Source organism: Esox lucius, chromosome 18 (assembly GCF_011004845.1).
Source record: "Esox lucius isolate fEsoLuc1 chromosome 18, fEsoLuc1.pri, whole genome shotgun sequence".
NCBI lineage: Eukaryota > Metazoa > Chordata > Actinopteri > Esociformes > Esocidae > Esox > Esox lucius.
Window position 1 is genome coordinate 18,721,384 of NC_047586.1, and position 22,965 is coordinate 18,744,348.

General features: G+C 42.2%; 1 protein-coding gene across 1 annotated transcript; it reads left to right on the top strand.

Moving 5' to 3' along the window:
• Positions 1–11,727: 11,727 nt before the first annotated feature.
• Positions 11,728–22,015, top strand: LOC105006331. Its single transcript, XM_020056094.3, has 4 exons — positions 11,728–19,339; positions 20,149–20,184; positions 20,611–20,643; positions 20,728–22,015. The coding sequence occupies exons 1-3, from the start codon at positions 11,744–11,746 to the stop codon at positions 20,635–20,637; spliced, it is 7,659 nt and encodes a 2,552-aa protein (XP_019911653.3). The 5' UTR covers positions 11,728–11,743; the 3' UTR covers positions 20,638–20,643; positions 20,728–22,015.
• The last annotated feature ends 950 nt before the right edge of the window (positions 22,016–22,965 follow it).

The following is a 22,965-nucleotide window of genomic DNA, read 5'->3' on the forward strand; positions in this document are numbered from 1 at the left end:
TCCTCAATTGGATTGCTATAAATGCTTTGAAAAGGCCACTCCAGGACATTGATCTTTTTGTTTATAAACCACTCCAGTGTGGCTGTGTGTTTGGGGTCATTATCCGGGTGGAAGATCACTCAATCAAATTTACTGTCAGTGGTGTGACAGGGTGTTGTCTTGATCTGCAACACAACCAGGACTTTGGACAGGGACAGCAACGAGTCTTCTGAGCCTGGTACTCCAGAGGTGTGGGCCAAGACCTCATGTCCTTGTAAGTTTAAACGGAGCAGGAGACAAGGAAAATGTAGAGACCACATTCCTTAGATTTACAAGGATTTACAGTGGAGAAGGAGAAATGACCCTACACCCTTGGCAAAATAATATAGAAGCGTAAAACCTTGGGGCTGAGACAGGGGGGTCCAGTGACACTGTGGCCCTATCTGGGGGAAGATAGATAAATCTTCTTCCAAGTCCCAGGTCTGTTGCAGACATTACCAGGTTTTTCCAGGATATCTCGGTACTTTGCTGCATTCATTTTGCCCTATACCTTCATGCTTTCCAGCAAACTATAGCTAGGTTTTTTCAATAATGGCTGTCTTTTTGCCAATCAACCATGATGGGAGATGAGCAGAATGCCACTTTCCTGTGAACCATTGTTGCTGTATGCACAGTGTCCCCCACCTCAGCCATTCAACTAATAACATGACTTACAAAGTCAAAGTTGGACCACAGGTCATTCAGTTGTTACACAGCAATAGTGGACATTTTTAAGCATTTGTAATTCATTAAGAAATTAGCAGAGATTATTATAAATTTGACATTAGGAAAATAATTGACTAACAGAAACAAATCGATTCAGACCTAGGTCTCTTTTACAGCCATACCCTGTATTTAAGCACAACAACACCTGCAAATAGAAAATAAAACATATGTAGATTAAAAAACCCACCATAATAATTAATCAATCATATTTTCAAGATTTCTTATAAGCAACAAGACATCAAGTATAATGTTAGTATGTATGCAATTCCATAAATGTGGGGCATAACACTTTTTTCCACCTCGTTTTCAATGTAGATTTGATGGTTATGAATTTTCTGAAACATGAAACTGGTATCTTGCTGCAGAATAGGGCAAGCCCTCTGGACAGGGCATGGCGCAGAGTCATTCTTGCAGTGTCTACAATCAAAATAAGTGTACCAGTAAAAGAAACAGAATCCAAAATAATTTACCGTACAATCTTCACTGTTTTTCACAATTTTGCCTGGGTTTCCAATACAATTAAAAAGTGTGTTCATGTAAAAATATAATTCTGAATTTAACCAGGTTTTGGATCTCTTCTTAACCCTTATCCTTTTATATGTGGCATTCCAATCAACAACTGAGATTAAAACAAGTAAAAAATCTCTTAGTACAAGTTTTGCCTCTGAATTCACATTAATTTAATCCAATTCACCTTGGTAGCAATGTATAAGATCCACTCACCTAAAGGATTATTAGGAACACCATACTAATACTGTGTTTGACCTAGGGCTGTCAAAATTCCTCAAAAATTACATTCAAATATTCCCTCTAAAAAAACACACAATATTCAAACTATTCTGATTGGGCATGCGCATTTTGTCAATGACGCGCATTACGTAAATAACAGGACAAATTAATACAAAGAGACATAACTACTTGTATAGGTAGTCTATTTAAGTTTAAACATATTTTACAACGTATTTCCTACACAAAAACAAGTAAATCATGATGACCAAGACCGTAGGCCTCACGCTCGCTCGCTCGCTCACTGACTCGAGCACTTTCTCTCTCTCGCCCTCACACTCTCTGCGCAATAACTCTTTAAATTGAACAACAATAAACACATTTTAAATGCTGATTAAGAGATTTGTGCAAACAATATAAGGTTGCGACTATTGTCCCAAATATAGCAGGCTTCATTCAGTGATTGAAACAAATCTTAACATTAATTGAAGTTTCACAGTTGTAGAGTATCCAGTAGAAGTAGACTAATATCTTTCAAACTAACCTTTGTTGAGCTGAAATGAAGACAGATTCAGCAACTGCATGGCCTATTTCTCACTTAAAATGTTTTCAGAAACACGTTTCAGTGAACTATTTTTGTAAAATACGAGATCGTATACTCAACGAGTTGCCATGACACTCTGTTGAAATTCTGGAGTATTCACACGCATCACACGTTCATCCAATCAGCTGCTGGTCAGGGGCGTGGAGCATCAACCATGGCTGTATGACGTCGCAACACCACGCTTCAGTTGCGTCGGACATATGGATCTGTACCGTCAGGCGCGCTTGCGCGCCCACTCGCAAAGCAGACAGCCAGACAACCTCTGCTACCGCAAATGTTTTTTTCCAAATTAAAAAAAAAATTCAAATATTAATTTACCTTCAAAATTTGTTTTTTTAAAACTATTCAAATATATATTCGAAATTAGAATATTCATTGACAGCCCTAGTTTGACCCCCTTTCGCCTTCAGAACTGCCTTAATTCTACGTGGCATTGATTCAACAAGGTGCTGAAAGCATTCTTTAGAAATGTTGGCCCATATTGATAGGATAGCATCTTGCAGTTGATGGAGATTTGTGGGATGCACATCCAGGGCATGAAGCTCCCGTTCCACCACATCCCAAAGATGTTTTATTGGGTTGAGATCTGGTGACTGTGGGGGCCATTTCAGTACAGTGAACTCATTGTCATATTCAAGAAACCAATTTGAAATGATTCGAGCTTTATGACATGGTGCATTATCCTGCTGGAAGTAGCCATCAGAGGATGGGTACATGGTGGTCATAAAGGGATGGACATGGTCAGAACCAATGCTCAGGTAGGCTGCGGCATTTAAACGATGCCCAATTGGCACAAAGAGGCCTAAAGTGTGCCAAGAAAACATCCCCCACACCATTACACCACCACCAGCCTGCACAGTGCTAACAAGGCATGATGGATCCATGCTCTCATTCTGTTTACGCCAAATTCTGACCATCTGAATGTCTCAACAGAAATGGAGACTCATCAGACCAGGCAACATTCTTCCAGTCTTCAACTGTCCAATTTTGGCGAGCTCTTGCAAATTGTAGCCTCTTTTTCCTATTTGTAGTGAAGATGATTGGTACCCGGTGGGGTCTTCTGCTGTTGTAGCCCATCCGCCTCAAAGTTGTGCGTGTTGTGGCTTCACAAATGCTTTGCTGCATACCTTGGTTGTAACAAGTGGTTATTTCAGTAAAAGTTGCTCTTCTATCAGCTTGAATCAGTCAGCCCATTCTCCTCTGACCTCTAGCATCAACAAGGCATTTTCACCCACAAGATTGCCCCATACTGGATGTTTTTCCCTTTTCACACCATTCTTTGTAAACCCTAGAAATGGTTGTGCGTGAAAATCCCAGTAACTGAGCAGATTGTGAAATACTCAGACCGGCCCGTCTGGCACCAACAACTATGCCACGCTCAAAATTGCTTAAATCACCTTTCTTTCCCATTCTGACATTCAGTTTGGAGTTCAGGAGATTGTCTTGACCAGGACCACACCCCTTAATGCATTGAAGTGACTGCCATGTGATTGGTTGATTAGATAATTAGATTAATGAGAAATTGAACAGGTGTTCCTAATAATCCTTTAGGTGAGTGTATATCCTTTCTATCAGTATTTCTATGATGTATCCTCTGCTTGTTGTATATACACTGCTCAAATAAATTAAGGGAACACTTAAATCACACAACACGTCTAGATGAATTAAATATATTAAAGATCAAAATCTTTACTGTACATTGTGTAATTCGTTGAGAACAAAATGACGTAACAATGGTCAATGGAAACCAAAATAACCAACCTATTTAGGGCTGGATTCAAACTCACACCAGAAATCTAAGTAAACAATTGAAATCAAAGGCTGTTCCAACTTGTGTGATTTTCATCACGGCAACTCATAATGTGACTCAGTAGTGTGTATGTCCCACACGTGCCTGTAGGTACTTCCGACAAAGTCTGGGCATGCTCCAGATGAGACGGCGGATGGTGTCCTGGAGGATCTCCTTCCAGACCTGGAACAGGGAATCAGTGAGCTCCTGGACAGTCTGTGGCGCTACTTGGCAGCGTTGGATGCACTGATCCATAACGTCCCAGAGGTTCTCAATTGGTTTCATTACTAGAGTAATGTCTGACGATGGGTCTGAGAATTTGATCCCAGTATATAACAGCAGTCAGGGTACCGTTGGCTTGCACATGGAGATCAGTGTGACCATCCAAGAATATGCAGTATGCTCCTGCTGTTCCTCCTCGCACAAAGGAGCAGATACCGGTCCTGCTGCTGAGTTGTGTCTCAATATAGTATATTAATTCAGTGGTACATATCTGTTATCTGCAGAGCTTAAACATGAACTGTTTTTAATTTTTTTTAATTAAAAACATGTTTGTACTTCAGAGTTTGTCAACTATGTTACCGACAAACAGGGTGTTATAAAAACCATTCAATTCAGTCTTGCACTTGAAATGAAATGCAATTTAGAAGGCTCTTGAGTCTATTACTGCCACACATACAATTATTATTTAAAATGATTTTCATAATCAACCTTTTTTTAAAGATGAACATGCAATGCATTTATAATTGTCCTTATGGACAAGGATGTTTTCATCATAAATCTACATTAAAGTTATTTTTGAAAATTAAAAAAGATGTTATAGTTAACTCCAACCTATTCAAATATATAGGATGCTTAAAAATGTCAGAAACATCAATATTGGCTATTTTAACTTTAAAAATCTAAGTGTAACCTAGGTGACAATGAAAAACACACGGTTGACACTAGGTCACCTTCTGCTAGTATAGCAAACTCCTGCCCTTTGCAATCAGGACACACGTTGTACATGCAGTCCTTTGATTTTGTATTGCAGCTTATGGATGTCATCATATCCTCCATGTCTACACCCTTAATTAATTTAAGCGTGTGAAGCTTTTCGGCAAGAAATAAAAAATTCTCATGGTCCTTGCAAAGACAGGTTTCTCTGTCTGTGATTGTTGGATGAACTACCCAGAATGGACGTAGACAGCAAAACAAGGAGTAGGAAAGGCTGGAATGAGGATGGTCAATGAGAAATTTCCTGTGGAGGTTTCTCAAGGTGTCATTTAAAAACCTCTTCTGTTTTTTCTTCTTCCCTCTCGTGATTGTTTGAGCTTTGCCTGCCCTTGTCAAAAATTCGTGAACATTTTCTTGCAATCTATAGCACAGGCTTCTGTACTGAATTTTCCCTTCAGCATCAGCTAGATTCTTCTTTTTTCTGGACAGGTGTAGTGTTTTAGTTATTTCATGCTGTAAGCCATATTTTTTCAGGATTCTTCCTGTTACAATCCCTGACATTATCCGCCTATGTGCCCTTCTCTTTTTGGTGAAAAAGGCATCTTTCATTTTGGCCATAAGTGCATTGTGCACAAGCAGTGACCTGCGCACCTCAGAGGAAACAGAGGCATGTTGAAGTTGTCGCCTAGTCTTGGATCCTGGGGATTCTGACACATGCTCTTTTGAAGTGCTTTTGTATCTTTTTAGTTTCTTGTGAAGTTTATCTGATTTTCTTTTTTGCTTTTCAAGCAAGTCTCTCAGTTTCTGTATTTCTTTATGTAATTTTGAGTTTCCTCTTTTGGCCTTTATTCTTCCAGTTTTCTTCTGTCTTAAATAAACAACCAGTATAGTTTGTATATTAATGTACAGACAAAACATGTGGGTAACTAGGAACATTAAATAACCTGTTTCTGTCTTGCCTCATGAACTCTACCTGCTGCTCTGAGGTGGATGGTTGTCTGGACTGTCCGGTGGTGTAATTACGTTCCCAAGCCTGCTCTTTCTCTCTATGCTATTCTGTTTTGCTTTCTTCCAGTAAGCCCTCTTTCTTCTTTTCTCTCTCTGACTCATATCTGCCACTGTCTTCACCTTTCCTTGTGACCTGAGCCTGTGCCATGTCTCTGTCTGCTTCTCCAAATATGCTGCCCTTTTTTCAGGATCTGCATCACGCCGAGCCCAGTATCTCCGATCTGTCTTTTAGATGAGGAGACCTATTTAAATGTATAATTTTTAAAAGTAAAATAATATATCTATATCTAAATATACACGTTCAGTCCATATAAATAACATAGAAACAATTAATGATCATGATATGCCATAGAGCACTGATGTAACTTCGTTGAAAGATAGTTGAGCACTGGTGTAACTTAGTGAAAAGATAGTTGACCTTTACCTAGTTGACCATAACTTAGTTGACAATTTCCATGTTTCTTCCCCGTAACAGAAATGGTGGACCTAGCCTAGCTAACCACATGTCATTTTTTTGAGCAGGTTAATGTAAGAATTCAACACAAAATGTTCATTATAATAAATAAAACTTTTTTGCCATGACAATGTACATAACATAGTTGATGGTTAATAATACACCCGTTGACAATATGCTTTTCTACATCAAATATTGAAAAAACTGAGAGGAGACTCACCATGGTGTGTTTGAAATGGCCTCCACAGAGGAAAATGACATCACTTGGTGCTGGTCAGATGGTCTTGGGACAAACCATTTTTGAGTTGCTGGGGGAGGTTTTGTTTGTATCATAGTTGACCAACATTTTGTGGACACGAATAAATTAATATACTTTAAGTATTTAAATAAATAACTTATATTTTAAACTATTATTTTCCTTTAATATTAAGACTTTTGTAAACTATAGCAAAAATAATGTATTTATTTTAATGGATGTTTTTGGACCCTTAACTTTCTCACATTGAAATCGGACATGGACAAAACTGCACATTTAGGGCCATAATGACAAATTTTAAGCAAAATGAAGAATATATTGCACATATTGTCTATGTGATGTTATTTCATGAAGCAAGTTTACACATAAAATGCAATTTGTTTAAAGATATTTTATTGTATAAGTATATTTAACATCAGTGGACATGCAGTGTACCCTAAATTATAGAATCATCCCATTATTGATTGTGTTATGTGATTGACTAGGTTACATGTTTGTACACCCTGTGGTCACTTGTGCTGTGCCAATACAACGATTTAAATATTCTGATCTCTAGAATCGATGTTTATTTATTATGCTATCGACAGCCCTCTTTAAAATTACTGTAGCAGAACGGGCGCGCTTCTTTAACAAAAATAGTTGTGTATATATCACAAAATCTACCTGATAAAAGCGTGTTTGTATTCCCATGGATGTACATAAAATGCTAGTGCCAAAGCGGCTAAGACTTCTTGTGAGAAGAGATTTTTTCTGGGTTGTTTGGTGATGCGAGGTTATAAACATCCTTATATAAAGCGATAATGTCGAGGTGAGAAAGAAATAAACCGTCGAATTAAGTTGTGTTGTCCATACTTTATGCTGTGAAATGTTAGTAATATTTTTTAGACGACAACAGCAACCCTGTCGTGATAACTTGATACACAAGGACATCAGCTGTGGAGCTCAAATTGTTGCTTGCTCAGTCTTGTAATGGAAAGCGTTGCAGTAGCCGTGTAGCCGGCTGACTAGTTGGTTTTTCGCGTTTCCTCCGATATCATTAAAATAAGGAAAATGACATTGCTAACTAGACACCTAATTGTCCGTTGTCTGTGTCGTCTGCCAGACTAAAATAAAGTTGTCTGCCCACAAATGTTTCGCTTGTGCAGCAACAATCTGTCACTTTGACTAGCTAGCCAAAAAGCAGTAAAATGTTGTCACTTGATTGCGGTGATGTCCTGCATCTGCCAAAGATGTACGCCACATACTTCCCCTTATCATTTATAAAAACCCATAAGTATTGAGATTTGTCTTGGGCTTACTTTATTATGATCACATTGGCTGTAGGGACCTAATTCATTGCAATATATCGTTTTATGGCAACTTAAGACAATCGTTCTTTTTTAATGGGAGAAAACAAATTATATTATTCCAAGTTACATTAATATGTTAAAGATGAGTACGTGCTCTTAAAAAACAAAGTTAACTTGTCATTTTAATTTAGTTTTGGTTTTTGTCTGTTTGATTTAAATGTGTGAAAAACTATGATTTATTTTGAGAATGTTCAGTAATCAACAGCAGCATTCTAGAATTATATTGGGGTCTAAAGGGTTACATTTACAAGTTCTAAGTTATTTAAAATTTAGTGGTTCTTTTTTGCGGCTGACACACGTTTTGTTCATTTGGGTGTTTACCAAAATGTATTCAAGTTACAGTTAAATGTGAATATAGGCATAAAGTGCAGGCTCTCAGCTTTAATTTAAAGTTATTCACATCCAAATTGGAAGGTTTTAGGAATTAAAGCTCTTTAATATGTAGACCCCTCTTTTTCATGGGACCAAAAAGGACAATTGACTCAGAAGCTGTTTCATGGACAGATGTGGGCTATTCCTTTGTTATTTCTTCATATGTTAAGCAGGTAAAAGGTCTGGAGTATTTTCTAGCTGTGGCATTTGCATTTGGAAGCTGTTGTTGTGAACCCACAACATGTGGACAAAGGAGCTCACAATGCAAGTGAAACAGGCCATCCTTAGGCTGCATGAAAAACTATTCAGAGAGTTAGCAGGAAGATTAGGAGTGGCCAAATCAACAGTTGATGATGTGACAGAAGACAGAAGCAGCCAGATTAATTCTCAAGTGTATAGGGATATATTGTCTGCTCACAAATTTAGCCAGATTTAGCTGATTGGACAGTGCTTCACTTTACAGATGGATAATGACCCCAAAATATACTGCGAAAGCAACCCAGGAGTTTTTAAGGCAAAGAAGTGGAATATTCTGCAATGGCTGAGTCAATCACCTAATCTCAACCCGACCGAGCATGCATTTAACTTGCTGAAGACAGAACTAAAGGCAGAAAGACCCATGAACAAAAAAACACTGGAGACAGCTGCAGTAAAGACCTGGCAAAGCATCACAATGGAGGAAACCCAGTGTTTGGTGATATCCATGCGTTCCAGACTTCAAGCAGTCATTGCCTGCAAAGAATTCTCGACAAAGTATTAAAAATGAACATTTTATTTATGATTGTGTTCATTTGTCCAATTACATTTGAGCCCCTGAAATAAGGGGACTGTGTGTGAAAATGGTTGTAATTCCTAAACGTTTTGTATAATATTTTTGTTAAAGCTGAAAGTCTGTACAATTGCATCCGGGTTGTTTCATTTCAAATCCATTGTGGTGGGGTACAGTGCCAAAAATATGAAAATTTTCCAAATATTTCCAGACTTAGCTGTACATCCTATGTTTACTATCTTCATGCCTGACAAAAAGTTTTTCACTTAATTATAACACTTGCAAGCATCAACAGTGTGTGAGAGTATTTCTATTCTTCATAACCATGTTTTAGATAAAATAAAGAAGTCAGAAATGGATTGGGGGAAAAAACTCTGTATATTCAATTAGCAGAAATCTAAACCCCTTACAGTTTTTAAAAGCAAGTGGATTGTCAACATCTACTGGAGTGTTGGCATGGGTTACCTATAGTTAAAGTGTGTTTAAAATGAATGGGGACCAGATTATTACTATAAATAATTAAACATGGTTAAGGAGCACATGTTATAATAAATTTTTAGATTAGGTTAGATTCAACTTACTTGTTATTTAACAGTACAAGTACCATTCAACGAAGTGCAAATAGAAGAGGGCAGAAATGTTCATGTATTTAGATTATACTTAATACTTGTACAGTATGTTACCAGTGGGATGTATAGATGTGCAATGAAGGCAAATGCAAGTACAAAAGGCAACTCAAAATGTGCAAGAAGACAAACTGAACACCATCATCAAGTTAGCTGACGACACCATGGGAGTAGGCCTGCTGAGTGACAATGACGAGTCTGTCTATGGGGAGGAGGTCAAGTGCCTGGCGGCATGGTGCGCTGACAACAATCTGGCCCTCAGTGCAAAGAAAACCAAGGAGCTCATTGTGGATTACAGGAAGTCTAAAGGCTGTAGTTCTCATCGATAACACTGAGGTGGAGCGTGTGCCCAGCTTCAAATTCCACATCTCCTAGGACCTTTTCTGGACACTCAACACGTCAACCCTGGTCAAAAAGGCGCAGCAGCGCCTGTAATTTTTGGGGAGGCTGAAGAAGGCCCATCTGTCTTAAAAGATCTTTGTGAACTATTACTGCTACACAATCCACAATCGAGAGCATCCTGACTAAATGTGCCACAGTGTGGTTTGGCGGAAGCTCCGTGGCCGACCGGAAGGCCCTGCAATGGGTGGTGAAAACCACTTAGCAAATCTTTGGTACCCTGCTCCCAGCCATCGTAGACCTCCAGCGCACGTGGTGTCTGCATAGGACGCGTGGCATCAGGGACCCTTCACATCCATGCCACATACTGTTTGTCCTCCTATCTTTAGGGAAGGCGGTACAGGTCTCTTCGTTCCCACACCAGCAGGCTCAGGAACAGTTTCTTCCCTACTACTGTAACCCTGCTGAACTCTGTACCCAACACTAACCATACCCACCCACCCACCCACCTCTTAGCACTGCCTCTCAGTACTACTGGACTCTGACACAGCTTTACAAAATCTGAGAAGGACATTTTCTACATGCATGTGTCTACCTTAGGAACCTCATTGCTGCTCTCTCTGCATTTCTGTTGCACATGCAACTTCAATATGCCTTCATTGTAGGTTTAGAATTGTAATTTGTACTTGCATTTACCTTCATTGCACATCCATACATCCCACTTATAACAACCATTATACTTTGTACTTGTAAATGTTCTTTGTCTCTGACACTGCTTTTCAGATTCTGAGGATTTTTCATGTACACAAACCTCGGGAACCTCATTGCTGCAATTCCTGCATTTCAGTTGCACGTGGAAAACACCTGATAAAATCCGCTTCAATTGCATGTTGTAACACAATAAAACGTAGAACATTTCAAGGGGGGCGAATATGTTTGAGAGCCACTGTATATGTTAATAAACAGTTTTTTTTGTCTTCCAGGTTTCCGATCATCTCTTCAGTCACAGAGGACCCAAGCCAGTATGGGAGCTGTACTGTGCAGAGAGTGTGGGGGAATAATAGAGATGGACTTTCTGGCTTTTCTTATCAAACTTGTTTTTGGTTTGGCTTTTCATTGGAACCTGGTAGCTAGGCTTAAAGATATGGAATTAAACGTATGCAGGCAGTGTTACAGGAGAAAGCAGGATGCAGAAGAAGAGCAAATGAGGGAGGAGGAGGAGAGGAAAAGGAGACAAGAGAGGAGACGGAGAGAGGAGGAGGAGAGAAGACTGAGGGAGGAGGAGGAAAGGAAAAGGAGACAAGAGAGGAAACAGAGAGAGGAGGATGAGAGGAAGAGGAAACAAGAGGAGGAGAGAAGACTGAGGGAGGAGCAGAGCAGGAGACAAGAGGAGGAGAGCAGGAGACAGGAAGAGGAGAGAAGGCAGTGGGAGGTGTGGAACAGGAGACAAGAGGAGGAGAGGAGGAGAATTGCAGAGGAGAGAAGGCAGTTGGAGGAGTGGAACAGGAGACAAAAGGAGGAGAGGAGGAGACTGGAGGATGAGAGGAGACTGAGGGAAGAAGAGAGGAAAAGGAAAGAAGAGGAGAGGAGGAGACAGGAGGAAGCGAGAAGACGGTGGGAAGTGTGGAACTCAAGACTAGAGGAGGAGAGAAGGAGAAAGGAGGAGGAGAGAAGACTGAGGGAAGAAGAGAGGAAAAGGAAAGAAGAGGAGATGAGGAGAAGGAGAAAGAAGGAGGAGAAAAGATTAATGGAGGAGAAGAGACAGAGACAGATGGAGGAGGAGAAAAGAGAGAAGCAGGAGGAGGAAAGGAGAATAAGGGAAGTGGGGTTTAGTCTGGAAAAGACTCAGTCTGAGCTGCAGGAAAAGAGGAGAAAGGAGAGGAGAGCAGAGGAGGAGAGGCGTGAAACCACAGTGGTCAGAGAGACATTCCAGTCACAGTGCAGCTCTCCAGAGAGCAGACAGCCAGACAGAGGATTACTCAGCATCCTGTCTCAAAAGTGTGGAATCCCTGAGGGAGACATAGATCTCCGAAGACTCCATCCCCAGCAGGTCCTGTCCCTTTCTTGCTCTCTCCGGGAGCTCCTGTTCCAGGAATGGGAGGAGCAGCCACCCCAGATGGACACTCTGACTCACACTCAGGTCCTGCTCGCAGAGCTTTGTGTGATGGCGCTGGATGCTCACAGCAATGCCTCTCTGGAGTGTGCTGCTGACCAGCTGCAGCTGGCAGTACAGACAGTGGGATATGCAGTGACGGTGGCAGTAGTTGAGGAAGAGGCGTGGCAATATCTCAACTTCACACAGGCCCTGTTCTTGACTTTCACTAATCTCTTTGAGGACAGGCCTGATTCCCAGCAGAGCGTCTTCTCTGCAGCTAATGAATGGAGTCAGGAAGACATCTCCTTGGAGCAGCTCTTCCTCGTCAGGTTCCTGGAGCTCCTCCTCAGAGCCCTGGAGAAGGAAACAGGCCCAGTTTTGGGTGCCCAGGAGAAGTGTCTAGAGCTGATACTAGATGCTATAGGGCAGTGGCCACTTACAGAAACCGATTCCTTTGCTGCTCTGTCTCCAGCAGTACTGGCACTGTTGGATGTTAACTGGACATCCCTGGAGGCACTGGACTTAATAGGGAGTTTAGCACGGAGCAGGGTGAGCCCCAGTGGTGCGCTCTGTGTCCTAGACCTGGTGGAACGGCACAATCTGCCCTCATCCTGGAGAGACAAGCAGGGCCACTCATTAAACACCCTACTGGAGTCAACATGTGATTTCAACACATTTTACTCTGGTTTAGACAAGGAGCTGCAGAAGGAAAGCACACACAGCCTGGAGGTCCTCCTTACCCAGGTGCCAGAACGACTGTGGAGTGTTATCAATACCGTGCACAAAGATATGAATAAAGACAATGCAGTTATATTTCACAAAAGCCTTTACAGGGGCTCTTTGAGAGGCTCCAAATTTGGGCAAACAGAGCTGAAGATACTACTTTCCATCCTGAGCAGAGCAGTGCTCCACACACAGGGCAGGGGGCCCACAGTAGCTCAAATGGTCAGATGGTGTAACCTGGCCATTAATAACAGCGACGATGAGTTCCTCACACTGGAAAGAGACCCCTGTGTGGCAGTAATGCATGCAGCCCTGATGGTCTTTCAGGGCAGACAGGTGGGTATAGTTCTGGGCTCTCCCTCCTATAGGCCACAGGACTGGTCTTCATTCTACCAGATGCTTGGAATTAACGTGCAAACAAGCACTACTGTCCCATTAACCCAGCACTGTGAGTCTGATATTGTCTGTGGCAGCCTTGAGAGTTTTATACATGACTTCCTCCAACATGGATCTGGTCCAAGAGGGAGAGGCTTGGCACCACTGCCTGACTGCCTCATTCTTGGACAACCTCTGTCAAACAGAGACTTATGTTTCCCCAGGCTGTCCCAAAGCTCAGAGCTTGCACATAATCTGACTGATCTCCTGCACTCTCTAATGCCAACCTCAAAAAACAATGCAGATCAGTGCTTCAAGTTAATGCACACATTCCTCCACACACTCTCAACCCTCACCAAAGACATCCAGCTACCATTTGGAGAGGACCTGGCGTCAATTTTCCAGCAATTCTCAAAGCAGGCCATTTGTCCGTATCAGCAGTACATGTTGAGGTTCCTGGAAACTTTCCTCAGGTCTACTTGTGACACTCAGACAAAGGAACAGTGCTATGAGCTGGTGACTGCCACAGCAGTACAGAACTGCAGTGAGGAACTCTGCATAGAATCTCTATCCAAACTATCAGACCTGGTAAGGAGTGGACGATGGGCTCCGGCAGATGCTTTGGACCTATTCATTTTCTTGGTGAAAAAGTTCAGAAAAGGGGAAAACCTTTTCACCTCGGTCCTGACAGTGCTTCATTCCCTGGAAATCCACTGTGTCTGTCCCAGCTTCAGGGACAGAGATGGATGCTCACTGACTCAGCTGCTAGACTCTGAAGCCTCCACCACTCACCTAATTTCTCGGCTCAGAGACTCCTTGAGCACAGAGGGTGAGAAGAGCCTGGAAGACATTCTCCAAGAAATGTGTGAATCAAATAGAAGCATCACAGAGACCACACTCCAAGAGGTGAGGGGCATTGTAGCGTCTTGGCAGACTTGCAAGATTAGGACTGTCCCAAAATTTTCCAAAGGCTCCCTGAAAAACTGTACTTTGAAGAGAGAGGAGCTGGCTGCAGTCCTGTTTGCTCTCTGCAAAGCTGTGTATGAGACACAGGGCTGGTGGCCCAGAACAACTCAGATAGTCAGCTGGTGTCTGCTGGCTCTCTCTGTCTCAGGGAGGCTGCTGCAGCTTGGAACAGGTGAGGGGAAGTCCTGTGTCGTAGCCATGTTCACAGCCTTCAGGGCTCTGCGAGGGGAGAGAGTGGATGTGCTCTCCAGCTCTCCCATTTTGTCCAAGAGAGATGCTGATGATTGGCGTCCATTCTACAGCCTATTTGATGTCTCTGTCGACTGCAACACGGATAAAGACAAAGACGAGGATCGTAGGAGGTGCTACAGTTGTGATGTAGTCTATGGCACGGCCGAGAACTTTGCCGCAGACTGCTTGCGCCAGAGCTTTGAGATGAAGGAGGTGAGGCCTGACCGTGGATTTCAGTGCGTCATTGTGGATGAGGTGGACTCTCTCCTGTTAGACAAGGGAGTACAGATGACCTATCTCTCTACTGATGTTGCTCCTATGCAGCACCTAAATATTGTCCTGGCCATGATCTGGGGTATCGTCAGCCAGTACGGTCTGGTGCCAACAGGCACGGGAACCATGATCCGAGGCCCCGTCCTGCCTTTTCACAAAGCCCTGTTTGACTCTGTGGAGACTGAAGATGGTGTGGAGCCGCTCACAGTCTTACAGCTGGCAGAGAACAGTGGGTTGATACCCAATGGCTTCTGCAAGGACTGTGACTCTACAGAGAAACTAACAGAGAAATTAAAGACAGTGTCCCAGGACACAATGCTGCAGTTTTTCCGCTTGGCTGAGGATGAGTTCCCTTATAAGTTCATCACTTACACTCAAGACCAGCGAGGAACCCTGCTGCGTCACTCAGACAATGACAGCGAAAGTGAGGGAGAAAAAAATGATCACAAGGTATTTTTCTTGGTTTTGGAAGAAGGCCTATGCTGTGCTCTGTATGAGGATGAGGAGACCCTCTGTGACGCCATTGTGGAGGGTGTGAAAGATCGGCTGCAGTTTAGCGCATGTAAACCAGACAAGAATGATAAATGTCAGTGTGGAGCAGATAAACACAAAACCCGAGTCCCTGGGTTCCTAAAAGTGCTGGTGGAAAAGAATCTAAGGGTTTGGGTTCAAAATGCCTTCCTGGCCGTCAAGGTGCAGGAGGGTCAGGAGTACATAGTAGATGGGGAACAAATTCTCCCGGTGGATTATAGCTGCACCGGTATCGTTGAGCGCAACAAGAAGTGGGGAAACGGCCTGCAGCAGTTCCTGGAGATGAAACACCAAACCAAGCTGAGCTGCATGTCCATCATTACCAACTACCTCTCCAACGTGGCCTTCTTCAGGCAGTACGGGGGCCAGGTGTACGGCACCACTGGGACTTTGGGGACACAGTCAGAGATCGATCTGCTGCAGGAGCTCTACCCAGGCCTCTCCACCTGTGAGATTCCATCCTTCAACCGGAAAAAGCTGTCTGAGGTCAAGGGGGTGCTGGAGAGCAATGTGGATAAGTGGAGGGAGAGGATTTGCTCCTCTGTCTTGGAGCAGACTCGCCCAACCTGCTACAGAGATGGAAGGGCAGCACTGGTCATCTGTGAGTCTATCAACCAAGCAATGGACATCCACAAGGCTCTCAAAGAGCAGGTGAGTGGGAAGCAGCTTAGACTCTATACCAACAGCAACCAGGACAACTCCAGCATCACAAGCCAGCTTCTCAGACCTGGGGATGTGATCGTGGCCACTAACTTGGCAGGTCGTGGAACAGACCTGCTGGTCTCCAAAGAGGTGAATGGGGCCGGGGGGCTGTTTGTAGTCGTCACCTTCCTGCCTGAAAATGCCAGAGTGGAGATGCAGGCTTTCGGGCGCACGGCGAGGAAAGGGAGCCCTGGCTCGGCGCAGCTCATCATCTGCTCCGCACATCTGCAGGAGCCCCTGAGAAATGCGTCCACACTCCAGGATGCCAGAGCAGCTCGAGACTCACTGGCCATGGATCAGGTATCCCGTGTCCTGCAGGATGATATCCCTGAGATCTCCCTCAGAGAGGAGCTCTTTTCCCAATATTGCCAGATTCTCAAAGGGATCTACCAGCCCTTTTCCAATTCATCGTTAGGCAACTTAGACATCTACAACAGCAAGCGCAGGGTGACATTGGCAGTGCTGAACGAGTACTGGGGGATTTGGCTGCTGAGAAAATCAGATGAGATTGAAAAGTTGGAAAAATCTCAGCTGATGAAGAGCCTGGAGACTGATATAAAACGCGCCCATCAGCAGTCCCAAGAAAACCTCTCTCCCTGTTCTAGCATCTACCATTTCATCAAGTTTGGAAACAAATTACTCGGTGAAAATAAACTGAAGGAGAGCGCAGAGCTGTACAGTAGTGCCATAGAGCTGGATAGATGCTGGGCTGCTATTGCGCTCTATAAACGTGCTTACTGCACTCTGAGGCAAAAACAAAAAGACTGTATGGAAAATGCATCAAAAGACTTGGAGAAGGCCTTGGTTTCTGTGGAACTGTTTTTAGAACAGTGCACAATAACCCAGCAACTGGTGAGCCTGTCTGATAGAGACTCTGGGAAGACCAAGAGTGCCTTCCAGAAACAGATGCAGGTCAGGATACAAGTGCTCACATACTTCCACAATAACATCAGCAGAGCAATGGAGAAGCTTGAGTTGATCAAACAGGATAAAGGAGAAGCCCTTGTTGATGAAAGCTCTGTCTTCAATCTGGTCGAGGATCCCAATGACGACGTTCACCAAGAGCTGTATGAGTTTTACAAGCTGGGTATGGAGATGGTGTTTTCAGTGAAGCAGAAGCCCAGATTCTGCTGGAAAGGCCTAGCTGTATTCTTCCTGGGGGTGGCTCAGATTGTGGGGGGGGTCCTCCTCACTGCATTCACTGGTGGGGTGCTGCTACAAGTGGGGTACCACCTCATCAGTGAAGGGATTTCAGACTGCATCACTGGTGTGAAAGCCATGATCACAGGAACTTTCAGCTGGGCCTCCTGGGCTATCAGCAAAGCTGTGTCCCTGGCTGTCTCACTCATTGGCTTTGGAGTGGGAAAACTGATCTCCAAGGGCTGGAGAGCCAGCAAAAATGCCATTAGTGGCTTTGGAAATAAGCTCACTTCTCTTCAGAAACTAATCTCTAACCAGGCCAAGGGTGGACTGCAGGCAGTCATGAGAGAAAATGTGAAAAACACTTTGAAATATGTGGGAAAGGAGGTTGTCCAGCAAACTGTAATGTATGGAGTGGGAAAAGTAGAGGAGAAAATTATTGATAAAATCACTAATGAAATTAAAGAAGTTGTCAAAAACACAGTCTTGGACAAGTGTAAACATAATATTGGCTGCCAACCAATGGGACCCTTGGTCAACAGGATGGTGCTTGTGCACATTGAAGAGCAAGGATACCTCAGTGACCTTCTAGATGAACGAGAGAACAGAACACAGTTAAAAGGGATTTTTACAGATATCTGTGAAATGGTTCTGAGGTCTCACTGTGCAGGCCTGGGCTGGCAAAATCGTCTGCATTCATCCCTTCAGAGTGTCATTAAAAGAGTTGCACAGGAGAATAATGGAAAGATGAGAGCAGTTTGTAAAGCAATTCAGGCAGCTCACATGGTAGGTCTCTGTGGCGATGCAATTTATTCAGCCAAAGAAGTTGCCAATGAATTCAACAGTGCATTCTTGGAGGAGCTGCAGAAAAGAGTGAAAGAGCTTTATGGAAAGAGAGGAACAGATGAAAGTAAAATAGAAGAGAAAAGAAAAAATATTTGTGGCAATGACATGGTGAAATTAAATGCATTTAAAACAGAGGTGGCCGAAGTGATGGCTTCTTGTCTGGCTGAAACAGTATTCCAGGTTTTTCACCAGAAATTCTCCAGCCACTTGGTTGGGCTCGCTCAAGAACAAATAAATGGCTACATTGGTGGGTTCATTTCCAAACGTCTGATGACTGATAGGACAAAAGAGAAGCTGGTAGTAGGCCTGAACAGCAGCTACGTAGCCAATGCCCCACTAAGAAGGAAATCCAATAAACTTTCAAAAGTGGAAGATCAACTTTGGGCAGAATCATACGCAGAGGAAATGAGGCCGCGAAGCACATTCCCTCATGATAACAATCCAGCCACCATCCTGGAGGCCAAGTTACTAGCTGAAGAAAGCGGGAAGACTGTTGTTATTTACATCACAAACAGGCAAGGACAGAAAATGAAAATGTCTGTGGTTCATCCCAGCCAGAGCTCCAATCAGGGCAGTGTGAACCTACTGTACCATCCCATTAGTGAGCGTTATCCCCAGGGTCACTACGACGCTCTGCACAATGACCAGGTTGTGCCGGTCTCTGGCGAGGGGAACAATTGCATGTTCCAGGCGTTCGCTCGTGGCTTGGACCCTGATGCCTCTGATGAACAGATCCACTCCAGGGCCTCCCAGCTGAGGCAGCAAGGGGCAGATATGGTCCTGAAGGAGCCGAACAAGTGGGTGCCGCTTATCAAGTGCAGACAGAGGGCACTGGAGATACGGGGAGGCAGCTGGTTCATGGCAAAAGGGGGGATGAATAACCCAGAATATTGGGGACGGGCTGATAGCTACAATAACAACCGGAAACTACTGAAAGGTGTCAGTGTTAGTAAAAATATCCATGCTGACCACCAGCCAGCAGTTGACAGTATCTTACTTGCTTACAAAATGGATCCTGAAAGCAACCTGGCAAAGTCACTGATAGAGATAGGAACCAATAAACCGTTCACCAGTGACTCCCTAAAGAATCTGAAAGACCAGCATGGACAGCACCTTATAACTGTCACACTGCCTGATCAATTACACAGGAGTTGCCTCACCAATTTAAAAGAATTTAGAACTCTACAAGCTCAATACATTAGCAGTAATGATGTGGAGGGCTTTTTAAAGATGTCTGTCCTGGCCGCCTCACCAGACCTAATGTGTCTCCGGAATAACACTCTGGTGAATACACAGGCGATGAAGAATTACAAAGCTATGTACCAAGACAGCAGTAAGAAGCTAATTGACCAATGGGCAGTTAAACTTGAAGGCAGAGGTTTCCAAGTACAGCAGGAGGTACAAAACGTGAAAAGCTGGCTTGGTGGGACAATAGAAAAGAACGATGCTCATTACAAAGCAGCTTTGAATACTATAAAGCCGAAGGTAGGATTTCATTATTATTTTGTAAATAATATTGTGAATAGCTGCTATGTTGTTAGCTAGAAATGTGTGTGAATTTTCCCATTTATCTGTCTCACTCTGAAATTAGACATTCCTGACTTTTTACTCAATCTACCAACATCTAACTCTAATCCTACCCATCTACCTGTATTCTGACTGATTGATCTAACTCTCCTTGTAGCCAGCTACCTGTTTACTGAATGTCCTAACTCTACTCGTAGTTATCTCCCTATATACTGATGAATCTAACTCTACTCCTAGTTGTCTCCCATAATACTGATGAATCTACCTCTACTCCTAGTTTTTCTACCAATATTCTGATGAATCTAACTCTACTCCTGTTTATCTACTACTCTACTTACTAGTTATCTACCTATATAATGATGAATCTACCTCTACTCCTAGTTATCTACTCAACCAATATACTGATGAATCTACCTCTACTCCTAGTTATATACCCATATACTGATGAATCTACCTCTACTCCTAGTTATATACCCATATACTGATGAATCTAACTCTATTCCTAGTTATATACCCATATACTGTTGAATCTACCTCTACTCCTAGTTATATACCCATATACTGTTGAATCTAACTCTACTCCTAGTTATCTACCTATATAATGATGAATCTACCTCTACTCCTAGTTATCTCAAGATGTTAAACCGACTTGTAGTATCCCCTTAGTGAGTTTCATGCATTGCTCTAAATGCAAAATGTTGTTTTTACCTGCTAAACCACACCAGGTTTACATACACACAAAGTCTTACAACTTTCTTTTTTTTCAGAATCAGAATTCTGCTAGAAACAATAACCAGACCAAGGTAAGAATTATGTTGTTTGTTCTATTTGAAAGTTATTTCCATTGTCATTATTATTCAACCTATCAAGCTAAGAGACCAAACTTTTTTCTGTGTTCCTCTCCTTTTTTGCAATTAAATTCAAGTCAGAACAATTGTACTAACAATTGTACTAAGCACAACTTATTTCAAAATTGCAAAAGCAAGCTCCAGTAATATTAGTAGAATTATTAATACAGTAGTATAATTGCTATTAGTGTTGATTTTACTATTACTATTTTTACTGTTACTTATATTATTGTCCAGTAATTAAATACAACAAACTTAATCAGCATAACACAAGTGACAACAAACACTTAAATACACAAGAAGTCACACACACACATACACACACACAGTAACTCACACAGTGATAACACATCTTTCAACTTTTCTTTCTTTATGTTTCAGACAAATAAATCTACTTCAAATTGCTAGAACCAGGTAAGAATGATGGCTACTCAATGATTTCAAATAATTTTCACCTTTGCCATTTACCCTGTCTTCTCTTGTTACAACTTCCAACAGAAACCAACATTGAAGTAAAGGAAGAGATTCATGCAATCCATCATTATGTGGACTTCTATATGGACTCTTTCCTGTTCCAAAAAGTCTTTGCACTGTGCCCAACACCCGTTTCCTAGTCCTAGTTATCTTTATTCCTCTGAAAAATATTGCCACCTCCAGGCCAGTGTTGAGAACTACAGTCATAAATGACTTATTCGTAAAATGCTTTTGATGAAGACGAACTGGAAAAAGAACTATCAACACTCAGTCTGCGTTTGAATCCTGAATAGCTACATCTCCAGCTTCGGCCATTCCCCTTTTTGCTTCTAATGTTATTTGCTTTTCAGATATACAGTGCCACTTCAGTAACGTTTCAATAGCGCCAACTAAGATCAGATTAGATTCACCTTGGACAATGAACAGTACAAGTACAGTACAACGAAATGCGCTGCTGTGCCTTTTTGACCCGGGTTGAGGTTTTGAGGGTCAAGGAGAGGTCCTCGGAGATGTGGTCACCCTGGAATTTTAAGCTGGCCACACGCTCCAGCTCAGTGCCATCGATGAGATCTGTGGCATGACTGCCTTTAAACTTCCTGTTATCCACAATGTGCTCCCTGGTTGTCTTTGGTTAATGGCCAGATTATTGTCAGCGCATCATGCCGCCAGGCATTTGACCTCCTCCCTGTGACCTCATCCCTTTTGAACCCATAGCGGCTGTCTATTGCAACGACGCAAATGGCCTGGTGTCTTCAACAATAGTTTTTGTGCAAATATCAAAGTATATTTAAAAATTTAAAGTTTTATAAATATTTGTCTAGCGCTAAAGCCCCCACAACCTTTCACTTTTTGTTGTTGTTTGGTGATAAAGAATTAGAAACATCGTTGCTTTATTAGTGTTAATGATGTCAGGGTGACTAACATAAATAGTCACAGCGAGTAAATGTTTGGGGATGTTTGATGCAGTGACATTTTTGTAATATCTTTACGATGACAACTCTGTTGTGTTTACGTGATGGGCGAGCACATCAACTGTGGAGCTCAAATGATTGCTTGTAATGGGAAGAGTTGCAGTGTTTAGGCTTTTTTATTCGGCTAGCAAGTTTTCATGTGTTTCCTCTGATTTAAATGTTTCTATTATTTTATATATAGAAATTGCCCCAGCTGTAAATTGTTGCCTCCAATTGGGGAACCTATTTATGTTCTATGTTTGTCCACACCTGGTGTGGATCATTGTGTTTGTGCTACTTGTGCAACGTGATCGGTTGCTGCCTTGCTTTTGGTTTTCTCATTAAACCATGGATTACCACGACTACGTGTCTGTGCCTGTGTCCTGCCTTCACAACCGTGACAGTGCATTATGGTTACTTTCTGATCACATGAGCTTTTTGAGCTTGTTAAAAAGGTCACATTGGGTTAAAAAGGCTTTACTCTTTCAGACGTGCTTCTACAAAAAGTCACAATGATAAATGTTGAAGATTGATGTGCTACAGTATGTCCTGTTTCCATTTGTTTATAGTACGGTAACAAGCCTTTTATTTCTGCAAAATTATGTAAGTCATGTTACAAGTCAGCTGCAATGTACTTTCTTTAAGAGAGAGCAGTCAGCACACAGGACTAATGCTGCTCAAGATTATCTGATTGACAGTTCTGGTTGCCTAGTGATGAAGGTTAGTCTGGGTTCAAACCGCATTGACTGAAATAGTATGGTTCATAACACCAATCAAATCTTTTTTTTTTAAATACAATCAATTGCATTAAGAGCCATAGAGAGAGAGTGGAATACAAAGCCAGCAATATGACCAGTTTAAACTCCTCTGATTTGTATTCTATTGAGTTGACTGGATCCTGGTTTTATGGACAAAGAATCAATAGCCTTTCCTTTACAGGGCAGGTTGTGCATTTCAATGAGAGTACAACTTTGCCTTAACTCTTATGTATAATGTACCTGTCTTGAGATCCTAACCTGCTATATATTTCTTTAACAATTTAAACATTATTCATTATGCAATGCTGCAAAGCTATATATATTTTTTATTACATACACATAGGCCTCAGATGTTACATTTCCTCTGACAAAAACATTTTGACAACACTGCTGGTCATGCTTCCAAATATTTAATCAGCATCTTGTGAGCAACATTAAGAAAACACTTCTGGGTCACAAAGAAAATTGAAGATTTCAAAATAAAAGAAGCCAACGTATAACGTCAAAACTGATATAAATTGAATTCATTAATTGTTTAAGAAAATGTGCCTCTC